Here is a 14,065-nt window from a genome sequence, read left to right on the forward strand (position 1 = left end):
CGGGACACGACAAGACGAGGACAAAAGACGTCTGAACTGCTATGCCATCTTGGGAATGTCTGTTTAAACAACTAACACACAGCTCGGACACCCATGCATACCCCACAAGACATGCCACCAGAGGTCTCTTCACTGTCCCCAAGTCCAGAACAGATTATGGGAGGCACACAGTACTACATAGAGCCATGACTACATGGAATTACAGTATATTCCACATCAGGTAACTGATGCAAGCAATAGAATCAGATTTAAAAAACAGATGAAAATACACCTCATGGAACAACGGGGACTGTGCAGCAACACAAACATAGAAACATGTATACACACACATGATAACATACGCACTATACACACACACACACATGGATTTTGTGTTGTAGATATGTGGTAGTGGAGTAGGGGCCTGAGGGCACACACTTAGTGTGTTGTGAAATCTATTTTGAATGTTCTGTAATGTTTAAAAATGGTATAACTGCCTTAATTTTTCTGGACCCCAGGAAGAGTAGTCACCTCTTTGGCAGCAGCTAATGGGGATCCATAATAAATACCAATACAAATAAATACAATTACACAATCAAGGCAGGAGCATAGGAAACACACATACACACACACACACACACACACACACACACACACACACAAACACACACACACAAACACAATAAAAACCACATTCCTCACTGAAACGATCCTCTATCAACAATCTGATTTGACAGAAAGGCACCAACGCGTCCAACTGTAGGATATTCTGAAGATTGTTCCATAAGTGAGGTGAGAAGAAACTAAAAGATGTTTGAATACATCTGTGACCTGCAGCACCATCTAGCAGCGATGAGCAGAAAGTGATTCTTCTATAGCAACTTCTAAAACCAATTGGTTCGCTTCAACAGAGAGAGAGAGAGAGAGAGAGAGAGAGAGAGAGAGAGAGAGAGATAAAGAGATTGAGAGAGTAAGTTCATTAGAATTTATTTGGGTAAAAACATGTATAGCAAGATGTAAGTTGGATCCCCAGAGGAAAGCAGTTGAAAGTATGAATTAAAGCACTTCTTTCCAAAGTGGACCTTGATGGTAAAACAAATAACGTCTCATCATTAAAATAGAGTAAGAGAGAGATAGATAGATAGAGAGAGAGGGGGGGGTGGATGGATGGATAGGGAGGGAGGGATAGAGAGAGAGAGAGAGAGAGAGATAGATAGATAGATAGATAGATAGATAGATAGATAGATAGATAGATAGATAGATAGATAGATAGATAGATAGATAGATAGATAGATGGGTCAGCAGTCAAATCTCAGTGATGGATACATATCAGTGGTTGTTGACATAAGAACATCCAGGGGCAATTTCCTGAGTTTCACGCCTGTCACAATCAAACAGCCTAGCTTTCAATCACCTGATGATGAGCACTGTAGGACACCAGGCCCTGACATGTCGGTGGTCAACAGATCCCATGTGATGTGGATATGACAGCAGGAGACAAGTGGTGGCTTATTGACAGCTGGGCTATGCTTTGTACTGGCAATCAGATCTGAATGGTTTGTTAGGCAGGGAGGAAGAGGGATGCTTGGTGGGTAACTTTGAATTGTCAATCATTTAGTATTGGGAGCACTGTGTTCTCTTCATCAATGAGCAGCCATTGGATTGAATTGATCCCTGACTGACATTAATGTAATGATGACGATCTATTCTATTCAACCCCCCACTGCCCTTCAACAGACAGACAGCCAGGCAGGCACCCCCATACACAGAAACACACACACACACATATTTTAGTTTTTTGTTTCTTGCAAAAAGCATTTTTTTTTACCTCGTTGTGCATTGGATGGTGAGAGTGTCATTTGTGAGAGAAAAGGTGTGTAGCCTATCAGTAAGTTTGCACTGTTTGGAACTAGTCAAATAGTAGCAGAAAAAGTGGCAGGCACTGCTCAGTACTACTATCAGGCAACAGTGAACATGCCAAAGGCACCAGGTCGGCTGCAGAGGCAGAGCCATCAGTCAGCTGAGCGCAAGGCAAACACAGCTCTTTTGACTTTGACCTTTTAACGTTTCACTTCCCTCCACCACAGGCATTGGCTCAGTTACAGAGCACATACATTCTCATTTCACTTGCTTTTTTTCATAGCACAAAAAAAGTTTGGTTTGATTTGTTGTTTAGTTCATAGCACACATATAACAGCTATTTTCAGATCTCTCCAGAGATTTTCGATCGGGTTCAAGTCCGAGCTCTGGCTGGGCCACTCAAGGACATTCAGAGACTTGTCCCGAAGTCACTCCTGCGTTGTCTTGGCAGTATGCTTAGAGTCGTTGTCCTGTTGGAAGGTGAACCTTGGCCCTAGTTTGAAGTCCTGAGCGCTCTGGTGCAGGTTTTCATCAAAGATCTCTCTGTACTTTTCTCCATTCATCCTTGCCTTGATCCTGACTAGTCTCCCAGTCCCTGCTGCTGAAAAACATCCCCACGGCATAATTCTGCCACCACCATGCTTCACAGTATTTTATTATAATAACTTTTTTAATTGAACCATTATTTAACCAGGCAAGTCAGTTAAGAACACATTCTTATTTACAATGGCGGCCTACCCCAGCCAAACCCGGACGACGCTGGGCCAATTGTGCGCCATCCTATGGGACTCCCAATCACGGCCGGATGTGATACAACCGGGATTCGAAGAATGGACTGTAATGACACCTCTTGCACTGAGATGCAGTGCCTTAGACCGCTGCTCCATTCGGGAGCCTGTAGGGATGGTGCCAGGTTTCCTCCAGATGTGACACGTGGCATTCAGTCCAAAGTCTTCAATCTTGGTTTCATCAGACCAGAGAATCTTATTTCACCATGGTCTGAGAGTCCTATAGGTGCCTTTTGGCAAACTCCAAGCGAGCTGTCATGTGTATTTTACTGAGGAGTGGCTTCCGTCTGGCCACTCTACCATAAAGGCCTGAGTGGTGGAGTGCTGGAGAGATGGTTGTCCTTCTGGAACGTTCTCCCATCTCCACAGAGGAACTCTGGAGCTCTGTCAGAGTGACCATTGCGTTCTTGGCCAACTCTAAGAAGAGTGTTGGTGGTTCCAAACTTCTTCCATTTAAGAATGATGGAGGCCACTGGGTTATTGGGGACCTTCAATTCTGGAGAAATGTTCTGGTACCCTTTCCCAGATCTGTGTCTCGACACAATCCTGTCTCAGAGCTCTACAGACAATTCCTTCGACCTCATGGCTTGGTCTTTGCTCTGACTTGCACTGTCAACTGTGGGACCTTATATAGACAGGTATGTGTATTTCCAAATCATGTCCAATCAATTGAATTTATCCCAGGTGGACTCCAATCAAGTTGAAGAAACATCTCAAGGAGGATCAATGGAAACAGGATGCACCTGAGCTGAATTTCGAGTCTCATAGCAAAGGGTCTGAATACTTATGTAAATAAGGTATTTCTGTTTTCGCTATGTAATTATGGGGTATTGTGTGTAGATTGATGAGAAAAAAAATGTATTTAATCAATTTTAGAATAAGGCTGTAATGTAACAAAATGTGGAAAAGGTAAAGGGGTCTGAATACTTTACGAATGCACTGTATACACTACCAGTCAAAAGTTTGGACACACCTATTCATTCAAGGGTTTTTCTTTATTTTTTACTATTTTCTACATTGTTGTCACGCCCTGGCCTTAGTTATCTTTGTTTTCTTTATTATTTTGCTTAGGTCAGGGTGTGACATGGGGGATTTATGTGTTTTGTCTGGTCTAGGGGTTTTGTATGTTTATGGGGCTGTCTCCTTTCTAGGTAGTTTGTATGTCTATGGTTGCCTAGATTGGTTCTCAATTAGAGGCAGGTAGGTGTCTGTCGTTGTCTCTGATTGGGAACCATATTTAGGCAGCCATGTTCTTTGGGTAGTTTGTGGGTGATTGTCTTCTGTATTTGTGTCATTGCACCAGATAGGACTGTTTCGGTTTTCACTTTTGTTGTTTTGTATTTTGTAGTGTTCTCATTTATCGTCATTATTAAAGATGTTGAACACTAACCACGCTGCATTTTGGTCCTCCTCTCCTTCAGCGGAAGAAAGCCGTTACAATTGTAGAATAATAGTGAAGACATCAAACTATGAAATAACACATATGGAATCATGTAGTAACTAAAAAAGTATTAAACAAATCAAAATATATTTCATATTTGAGATTCTTCAAGGTAGCCACCCTTTGCCTTGATGACAGCTTTGTACACTCTTGGCATTCTCTCAACCAGCTTCATGAGGAATGCTTTTCAAACAGTCTTGAAGGAGTTCCCACATATGCTGAGCACTTTTTGGCTGCTTCTCCTTCAATTGGGTTGAGGTCAGGTGATTGTGGAGGCCAAGTTATCTGATCAGGCACTCCATTAATTACTCTCCTTCTTGGTCAAATAGCCCTTACACAGCGTGGGATGAGTTGGGTCATATATATATGTGAGAAAGAAAGGAAATCTTCATGAGATAGACCTGGCTAACCAGGTCAAAATCAGACTCTGAAAACCAGCAGACACTGCGGCCCCCAAGGACCAGACCTGTGCACCCCTGTTCTAGTTTAACCAAACAATCGTTGGTGTGTGGTATGATCATTAGATAAACATCAGGACAAACAATCAGGAGTTTGTGATTGGTTGCTGTAACACTGCCTATAACTGTCATACTGTTGTGTGCTATTATCTCTTTATTACTGTATGCTTACACAGCCCAACATCACGACTTGGTTTGATTTATACGCCCTCTAGCTCTTTTGTTGGTAAGTTATCACACTTTGTAATCTGCTGGTAAGAACTCTTAGGTTACAGGTTGGTCATGATAGAAAGTATATTGTACCACAGTAGGCTACATCACACTAGGCTACATTTTTCCAACTACATTTGAGGCATTATTCACTGTTTTGCATCCAATTCCAACAACAATCTTGTTGTCTTTTAGGAATTGGGAAAAGTGCATTGGCCTCTCTGGTGTACAGGGTTTTTGAAAGAATTGGGCATTTTGATGGTGGTTTATCTGGCATCTGATTTGGAAACTAACCATCACGACCTTTCCTCGACACACAAAGTGACAGGTGAGAAAAACAATGGAGTACGTAGGCTGTGTTTTGGTTCCTACAGAGCCAAACACTGTTTCATACCGAGCTGCGCCTCTAGAGGGAGTTGCGAGATGCTGAGCAGAAGACAACTGAGGAGTGTGAGCGGTGGTGCTTCTAAGCTTGGAGAGAGAGGGGGGAGAGGCAGGCAAAGGAGAAGGAAAACATCAGAAGAGGCGTAACGAGAACGATATTGTGCGTTTATGTCTGTTTGTCATCACTGGACTGGTCCCCCATTCTGAACATTCAAACCGTCAACGGTACCAGTGACTTCAATTCGGCCTATCCTGCCCAATAGCGGGTTGTCTCATGCGGTCTAGTTTGGAGGGAAAGAAGCGAGAAGGATGATCACGGTGAGTCCTCTTTCCAGCGTGATCCGGCCGAGTATGCGCATGTTTAATAATATAGGCTTATTTATGCTGTTTAGGGAAGGCCAACCCTTACTAATGCTATCGTACACCCATTTGATTTGAGAAACGGGATTATTGCAATTCCATCAGTGCGTAATTGAGGAGAGTCGGCAGAATTGTATTTTATTAATATAGGGGTTGTGCGCCTGAGACCTCTGTGTTTTTCGCAGTAGTGGCCCAGTGGGCTAATCGATCCGTGTTTCTTACGGCTCAATAATGTCAATAGCCCTGTATAAGCACTGATATCCAAACAAACATACAGTTAACGTTATAGGCTCTAATATCTTGATTTTAAAATCGATGAGTTTGCAGGTTAGAGAAGCACACTAAAATGACTGCTGCCATCCAGGCATCGCTGTCATAGCCACTAACTCAAAGGTCGCAGCTGCAGGAGGTACACGTATAGAATGAATTACCAACCGCAGCACTACTGTTTGTTGCCATGTTCGAGTTATTTAAAATGAAATATAGGCTAGGTCATCATGGTAGGAAGTAAAAAAATAAAATAAAAGTATAGGCTAATGTTTTTGTAGGTTAGCCTACTGATGAGCCAGCCCTACAAAAAATAAACAAGGTGGTGTGATGCGTTGGAATGTGGAATAGTGACACCTCAAGTCCACCAGATCCATCAAACTATTTGCATTCTGGCAGAAGTGATTAATTGTCAATGGATGCAGTGTGTTCCTTGTACCGCAGGCGCTCAATAATTTCAACTCGTGCTCTGCTCTACCGTGCGGTGGTACAAACGGAAGCTTGGTTTTTAGCTAGTTGAAAAGCGAAGCACGTGCTTTCAAGTACGGCGAATGTGGGCTAGACATCCGGCAAAACAAAACACTTATGCATCTGGTGGACTTCGGGCATGACAGTCCACAGTTTGTATTGCCTGTCATGTGTTTATTGATTCATGGCATTTGTTTGTCAGGGCCTGAGGCATGCTTGAATTTCCTCTCCCCTCGCTGGTTGAAGAACAAGACACATAAACTCCTTGGCGGGCGGGTGGGACATGCAACATTGTAGCCTACAAGTAGACTAATCGCACACCGCTACTGTACAAAAACAACACAGCGTCAAAATGGCAATAGCTGTGATCTCTGTTATGGTTGTCACATAGGCAACACTGAACAGTTATGTAAACGAGTGTGTGAATGCCGGCGATAATATAGCCCTCATATAGCCTTTGCATGGAATGATACATTGCATCTAGCCTTGGATACACTCTTATTCGATGTTATTAGGCTACACGGATGTTAGGCCTACATACCATTAATACAACATGTAGTGTATGCTGACATAGGCTATTAATTAAACCAGTCTGCAATAATAAATAGTCTATAACAGACATTATAAACTGGGTGGTTCGAGCCCTGATTGCTGATTGGCTAACAGCCGTGGTATATCAGACCGTATACCACTGGTATGACAAAACACTTATTTTTGCTGCTCTAATTACGTTGGTAACCAGTTTATAATAGCAATAAGGCACATCAGAGTTTGTGGTATATGGCAAATATACCATGGCTAAGAGCTGTATCCAGGCACTCCCCTTAGCCGTGGTATATTGGCCATATATCACACCTCCTCGTGCATTATTGCTTAAATATGGCTGATGATGCGATTATCAAATATGTATTTACTTTGATGCGCTCCTCATAGGCTACAGCACAGTAGACTAAAGCTAAAAGAAATATAAGCTGTAGTCGAAAAACTGAAACAAATGATCTGATTAATAACAATTAGGAATAGATGCCAATTTCAATGCACACGCTGTTTGTATTATGTAACGCCAGTGTGTCGCTGTCCGGTTGATATGTCGTGCAAACCTCCCTGAGGAATAGCCCCCCCACACACATTCTGTCATAAAAGCGCTAGAGAGGTGGGAAAGGATTCACGCAGTATGTCTACAGCCACATAAAAACAGAGATAATTGTTGCTCTTGAACGCCGTACCGATTGGCAACGTCAAGACATTTTGCAACGGGGGCACTGGACAACCTTGTGCGCGGGAGAGAACGGAGTTTTCGGAGCTGGAGGGGCTGTAGTAGCGTCCATTGACTGAAGGCACATCTCCTTGAACTCTCTTGATCCACCAGAAGCCACAATCAGCAGCCTGGACGGATACGTGCCAGAGAAGGCATACTAGCCATCAGGAATAAATTATATTTTTGCTTCAACAACAAAACATGCCTTCCGACATGAGCGCCTGCTCATGTTCCCAGTTCCCACTAAAAATATGCAAGGATAGGCGACAGCAGCACATCAGCATTGCTTTAAGTTGATAGAAGCCATTCTGCACATTCAAGAGCTCTGGTTGTTTTGAGGCCTGTCTGTCCCTGCTATGTTCAGCTGATGCTAGCCTAATGTAGGTAATACTTACGGGAGTACATCAGCTTTGATAATGAAGAGTCGTGATGGTGATCAATCTAATTATTCGGATCATTTTTATGATGTTAAAGGCAATGTGTTCTTTAGTTCTTAGGGAGAACTAGACATATAGTAGCCTAATAATTATATATAACCATATAGTAATAATAAATAATTATGTAAACGATACGCATATATGCCTTAGCTAGAGGTTGAACTAGTCTTACTATTATCATGTATGAGTAGGCCTATAGCTCTGCACAGATGTAAAATCAGTGGTAGTGATTTGTAAGATAAAGCACCTTTAACACGTTAGAAAAACCTATAATGGGGATTCTCTTTCAATGTGCAATTTATATCAGTGGCTAGATTTGTTATTCTTGTGCCCAAATAGACCTCAATTTACAGGAATGAGAAGAATTCCCTTCTTTATCTAATTGATTCAGGAAATGCAAGTCTGATGGGTCATTAGCCTTGATGGTGTACAGTGTCTTGCAAAAGTATTCATCCCCCTTGGCATTTTTCCCATTTTGTTGCATTACAATCTGTAATTTAAATGGATTTTTATTTGGATTTCATGTCATGGACATACACAAAATAGTCAGAATTGGTGAAGTGAAATGAAAAAAGAACAAAACAGAAAACGGAAAAGTGGTTCATGCATATGCATTCACCCCCTTTGCTAGGAATCCCCTAAAATGAGATCTGGTGCAACCAATTACCTTCAGAAGTCACATAATTAGTTAAATAAAGTCCACCTGTGTGTAATTTAAGTGTCACATGATCTCAATTTGTTCTGAAAGGCCCCAGAGTCTGCACCACCACTAAGCAAGGGGCACCACCAAGCATATGGCACCATGAAGATCAAGGAGCTCTCCAAACAGGTCAGGGACAAAGTTGTGGAGAAGTACAGATCAGGGTTGGGTTATAAAAAAATATCAGAAACTGTGAACATCCCACAGAGCACCATTAAATCCATTATTAAAAAATGGAAAGAACATGGCACCACAACAAACCTGCCAAGAGAGGGCCGCCCACCAAAACTCACGGACCAGGCAAGGAGGGAATTAATCAGAGCGGCAACAAAGAGACCAAAGATAACCCTGAAGGAGCTGCAAAGCTTCCCATCGGAGATTGGAGTATCTGTCCAAAGGACCACTTTAAGCCGTACACTCCACAGAGCTGGGCTTTACGGAATAGTGGTCAGAAAAAAGCCATTGCTTAAAGAAATAAATAAACAAACACGTTTGGTGTTCGCCAAAAGACATGTGGGAGACTCCCCCAACATATGGAAGAAGGTACTCTGGTCAGATGAGACTAAAATTGAGCTTTTTTGCCATCAAGGAAAATGCTATGTCTGGCGCAAACCCAACACCTCTCATCATCCTGAGAACACCATCCCCAGTGAAGCATGGTGGTGGCAGCATCATGCTGTGGGGATGTTTTTCATCGACAGGCTGGGAAACTGGTCAGAATTGAAGGAATTATGGATGGTGCTAAATACAGGAAAATTCTTGAGGGAAACCTGTTTCAGTCTTCCTTCCAGAGATTTGAGACTGGGACGGAGGTTCTCCTTTCAGCAGGACAATGACCCTAAGCATATTGCTAAAGCAACACTCAAGTGGTTTAAGGGGAAACCTTTAAATGTCTTGGAATGGCCTAGTCGAAGCCCAGACCACATACCACAGGTTCTCAATTGGATTGACTTAAAGATTGCTGTACACCAGCAGAACCTATCCAACTTGAAGGAGCTGGAGCAGTTTTGCCTTGAAGAATGGGCAAAAAACCAAGTGGCTAGATGTGCCAAGCTTATAGAGACATACCCCAAGAGACTTGCAGCTGTGTTTGCTGCCAAAGGTGGCTCTACAAAGTATTGACTTTGGGGGGGGGGTGAATAGTCTCATCTCTTGTTTGTTTCACAATGAAAAAATATTTTGCATCTTTAAAGTGGTAGGCATGTTGTGTAAATCAAATGATACAACCCCCCCCCAAAAAATCTATTTTAATTCCAGGTTGTAAGGCAACAAAATAGGAAAAAATGCCAAGGGGGGATGAATACTTTCGCAAGCCACTGTAAGGGCTTAGCTGCTCGGAATCAAAGTTGCCACTAAACCACTGATCATGTCCTGCCCTAATCTGTATTGGTAAGCAGACGGAGGAGGGTTGTGATACAGGATGTCCATGATGGTTGCCCAATCTGATTTGTTTCCTGTGGTCTTGTCTTCATCAGTGAGAGAATGAGTCAGTGATAATATTAATGTCTTCTGTGTTTCCTACCGGCGATGCCAGGCTCCCACCACCTGTTATCTCCTTCCTCCTTTACATCTAACGAGTCAAGCCACCAGACTGGTCTATGATGAAATTATAGGCTGAACCTTGACAAATGTTTAAGTTGGGATGATTGTGATGTTGTTGTCTGACATTTCGTTGAAGACACGTATTGATAGTCGCTCTGCATCTCCAACTGATGATTATATAACTTCCACGTATGACTTGTTTTTGGTTGCTGGCACTGACACATGACATAATTGTAGTGTTAATTGGATTTCTGGCGTTCTTACTAACACAACTCTTACTTCTAATGCCCTTCTAATTCCACCTCTATTTGTGTGTGTTTTGTGTCTCTCCTCCCAGACTCAGAAGCACTGGAGATCATAGAGTATCCCCTAAACCTTTCACACCACCTGCTAGGTCCGGAGCTCTGGTCTGACACACCCCTGGACCTGCCCCGGTCACACCCACCCACACCCCTGTAGAACGGCGTCTGAAACCCCTCACTTCTTCAAACCTCTGCCCACTGGAATAAATGAGTGGACCTGCTGGAGAGGATAGGGCTGGGATATATACCAGAACCTACACAGGTAAAGTCCACAGTCATACTGGTGTCCGTAGAATAACAGGTTAACTGTTTTTTATAGGATGTTAGGATAAGACAATTCAAGATGGTTGTCTTTTGTGTTTTTTTTCTGTCGAATTTTCAGAAAGACTGCTTCATGTCTAGTTAAAGTTGGTGGATTTATGAATGATTTTTCAAACTCTAACAGCCCCACCTGCCCTACGCTGTGCTTCTCCCCCTTCCCTCCTACACAGAATGTCCTGGTTCAGCGGCTTCCTAGTGGCCAGAGTCGACGACCGCAAGACCGCGTGGGGGGAGCGCAATGGCAAGAAGTCCAAGCAGAAGGGAGGCTCATCCCTCTGCAACCCGCGTTACATGAGCTGCCTGAGGGACCCGGACGCCATGGAGCCCCCCTCTGGAGCCCCCCTCAACCCCCACCACTGCGGAGGGGGGGCCGGGGCGGCGGGCGGGGGGGGCAACTTCGGTGTGCGCTGCATCTGGCAAGAAGACCACTACGGCAAAGGCGGCATCACCGGTGAAGGGGTGGGGCTCAAATCTGTCGACTTGGGCTTTGAGGACGGGGACCTGAAGGGGAGGAATGGGGGGGTGGGCGGGGAGGCGGGTGACGAGGGCCTCAATGGGGGAGAGGTGGTGACAGCGGCAGACTGCTGGCTGCGGGTGGTGCGGGTGTTCCAGTCCAAGAAGTTCCAGTCTCATAAGCTGGAGCTTCTGTACCAGCGCTACTTCTTCAGGCTCAACCAGAGCTCCCTCACCATGCTGATGGGGGTGCTAGTGATCGTGTGTGGCGTGATGCTGACCTTCCACTGTGTCCACGCGACCCCGGACGTGGCCTACTCCTCGGCCCTCTCCGTGGCCATGGCCCTGTTCATGGCCCTCATGGTTGTGTGTAACCGGAACGGCTTCCACCAGGACTACATGTGGATGGTGAGCTACCTGGTTATCGGGGTCCTGTTGCTGATGCAGGTGTTCGGCGTGCTGATGGTGGCGCCTCGCAGCGCATCTGAGGGCATCTGGTGGTCTGTGTTCTTCATTTACATCATCTACACGCTGCTGCCTGTCAGGATGAGAGCAGCCGTGCTGAGCGGAGGGGTGCTCTCCACCATTCACCTGGTCACCACCTGGCAGTTCAACCACGAAGACGTGTTCCTCTGGAAACAGGTAGGCTCCTTGGCCTACAGTGTGTCATATTCATTTATTTAGATTTTCCTTAGGCTGCAGTGAGTGTCTGGGCACGCTGAGACTTTGTGGTATCTGGGCCTTACTCTTGGGCCTACAGCACAGGCTACAATATTATTATTGTATCAGTGCAGGCAATCATGTGGTTCTAGTCTGACAAGTAGAGATGGGCATTGGAAATGATATCACTATATGAAAAATAACACAATATTTTTTTTCGGATATCTGGATAGTCGAAATACATGTGTTTAAAAAGTATATATGTTTAAAAAAATAAAAATCAATGTAGACTTGCTCGCTCGACTCAAGTGAGAGCCTGCTTGGAAGGGTGGGTGAGGGGTGAGATTGGAGCAGGGGCCGGTGTGTGTGACTATGTGTCTATGTGTGTGGAACGGAGGGAAAGAGAGAGATAGAAAGTAGCCAAACCGACTCATGCTAGTTAGACTAACTTGTTGCTGCCAAAGTTGATCTATCACACCATCTGGTAGTGACTGTCTTGACTGCATCAACTTGTTGTGAAGAAGCTAGCTAGCTACAGTAGCCAGCTAAGTTAGCAAGCGAGCTAAAGTTGCAAGGCTAATTGAGGCTAACTGAGGCTATTTTGAGGCGTCCTTGCCGACAACTCACTTCACTTGCTACACATGGAGCCGCTGGCTGTAGCACCGCATTGATTGACCAACAATAACAACAAGCTACATGAGTGAAACGTGTGTAGGCTACCTGTGCAACTTTCTGTATGAGCCCCCGCATACTTTTTCCCCCCATAAAACACAAGATTTGATATAATGATCTCAAAAATGACTACTCTCCAAAAGAAGATCCAATACTAAAGTTGGAATATTCTAATAACCCTGCCCCTCCCTACTGACAATACATTGTTTTTTGGCAGCTTGTATGAATGTGTTTCACTGTGTTTTGCTCAGTGGGTGGAACAGTGTGTTTGTCGCTGTGTTGCCAGTAGATTTCTGAATGTTTTGTAGGCAGTCTGTGTATCTTTGTGTGTGTGTGTGTATGTGGCCTACTGTATGTTGTTTGTGCGTCATGCCAAGGACCCAGGGGCTAGCTGAAGGTCAATGGGCTGAATGAACCACCTCGGCCGGCCGGATGTGTGTGAGTTTGTGTGTATGTGTCTGCGTGTGTGTGTGCCAGAGAGAGAATACCATAGCCCATAATACTATTAAGCCGTATCACTCAGGTCTCTGTGCTCCCACACAAGGGACACTTTGTGCATTTTTACAATGGTGGGGGTGCTGTATGGAGGCTGAGGCTGGGTGCATTCTGTATTACTGTAACTGTTGTGTAACTGTTTATGACCATTGGGAGAAGGTATGGGAAAGGAATAAGGGGGAGACTATTCCACAAAGACAATGAGGGGACACAAAAGAATGTTTGGCCTAGTTCATGGTGGAACATTAGTCGTTACAATGTTGTTTCCCCCCTTGATTTAAAATAACAGGATTTCTTCCCACTGGGAGAGTGCTCCGCCTCTGTCCAGGTTCACATTTTCAGAAGGCAATTGTTCACGAAATGACTTCACGTCGGAATTATAGGCTTTATATATACTAGTGATGGTGGAAAAATCGACACAGTTACATATCAGGATATTATTTTTGATGATATTATCGTATTATTTTTGATGATATATCGTATTATTTTTGATGATATTATCGTATTATTTTTGATGATATTATCGTATTATTTTTGATGATATTATCGTATTATTTTTGAAGATATATCGTATTATTTTTGATGATATTATCGTATTATTTTTGATGATATATCGTATTATTTTTGATGATATTATCGTATTATTTTTGATGATATATCGTATTATTTTTGATGATATATCGTATTATTTTTGATGATATATCGTATTATTTTTGATGATATTATCATATTATTTTTAATGATATATCGTATTATTTTTGATGATATATCGTATTATTTTTGATGATATATCGTATTATTTTTGATGATATATCGTATTATTTTTGATGATATATCGTATTATTTTTGGGGACAATATCGCAATATAATTTTTCGTGCTAGTCAGCTGTACATGCTTCAGTACTCTAGTATTTTCCCTTCAGAGCTTGTTCTCCATAATCTTTTTAAATAGTGAGCCAATTTGTTTTCAGCACATTGATTTCCACGACTCGTCAAAACTCCCTTTCTAA

General features: G+C 43.3%; 1 protein-coding gene across 1 annotated transcript in view; it reads left to right on the top strand.

Moving 5' to 3' along the window:
• The first annotated feature begins 5,190 nt into the window (after window positions 1–5,190).
• The window catches only part of LOC115131919 (adenylate cyclase type 6-like), a 60,462-nt gene continuing 51,587 nt past the window's right edge, over window positions 5,191–14,065 (top strand). The window contains exons 1-3 of the mRNA XM_029664009.2: window positions 5,191–5,438; window positions 10,490–10,716; window positions 10,946–11,870. Coding sequence (XP_029519869.1) covers window positions 10,947–11,870 — 924 coding nt within the window. The 5' untranslated portion in view covers window positions 5,191–5,438; window positions 10,490–10,716; window position 10,946. The remainder of the gene's footprint in view (window positions 5,439–10,489; window positions 10,717–10,945; window positions 11,871–14,065) is intronic.

The sequence above is a fragment of the Oncorhynchus nerka genome, linkage group LG7 (assembly GCF_034236695.1).
Source record: "Oncorhynchus nerka isolate Pitt River linkage group LG7, Oner_Uvic_2.0, whole genome shotgun sequence".
In the NCBI taxonomy this organism is placed as follows: Eukaryota; Metazoa; Chordata; class Actinopteri; order Salmoniformes; family Salmonidae; genus Oncorhynchus; species Oncorhynchus nerka.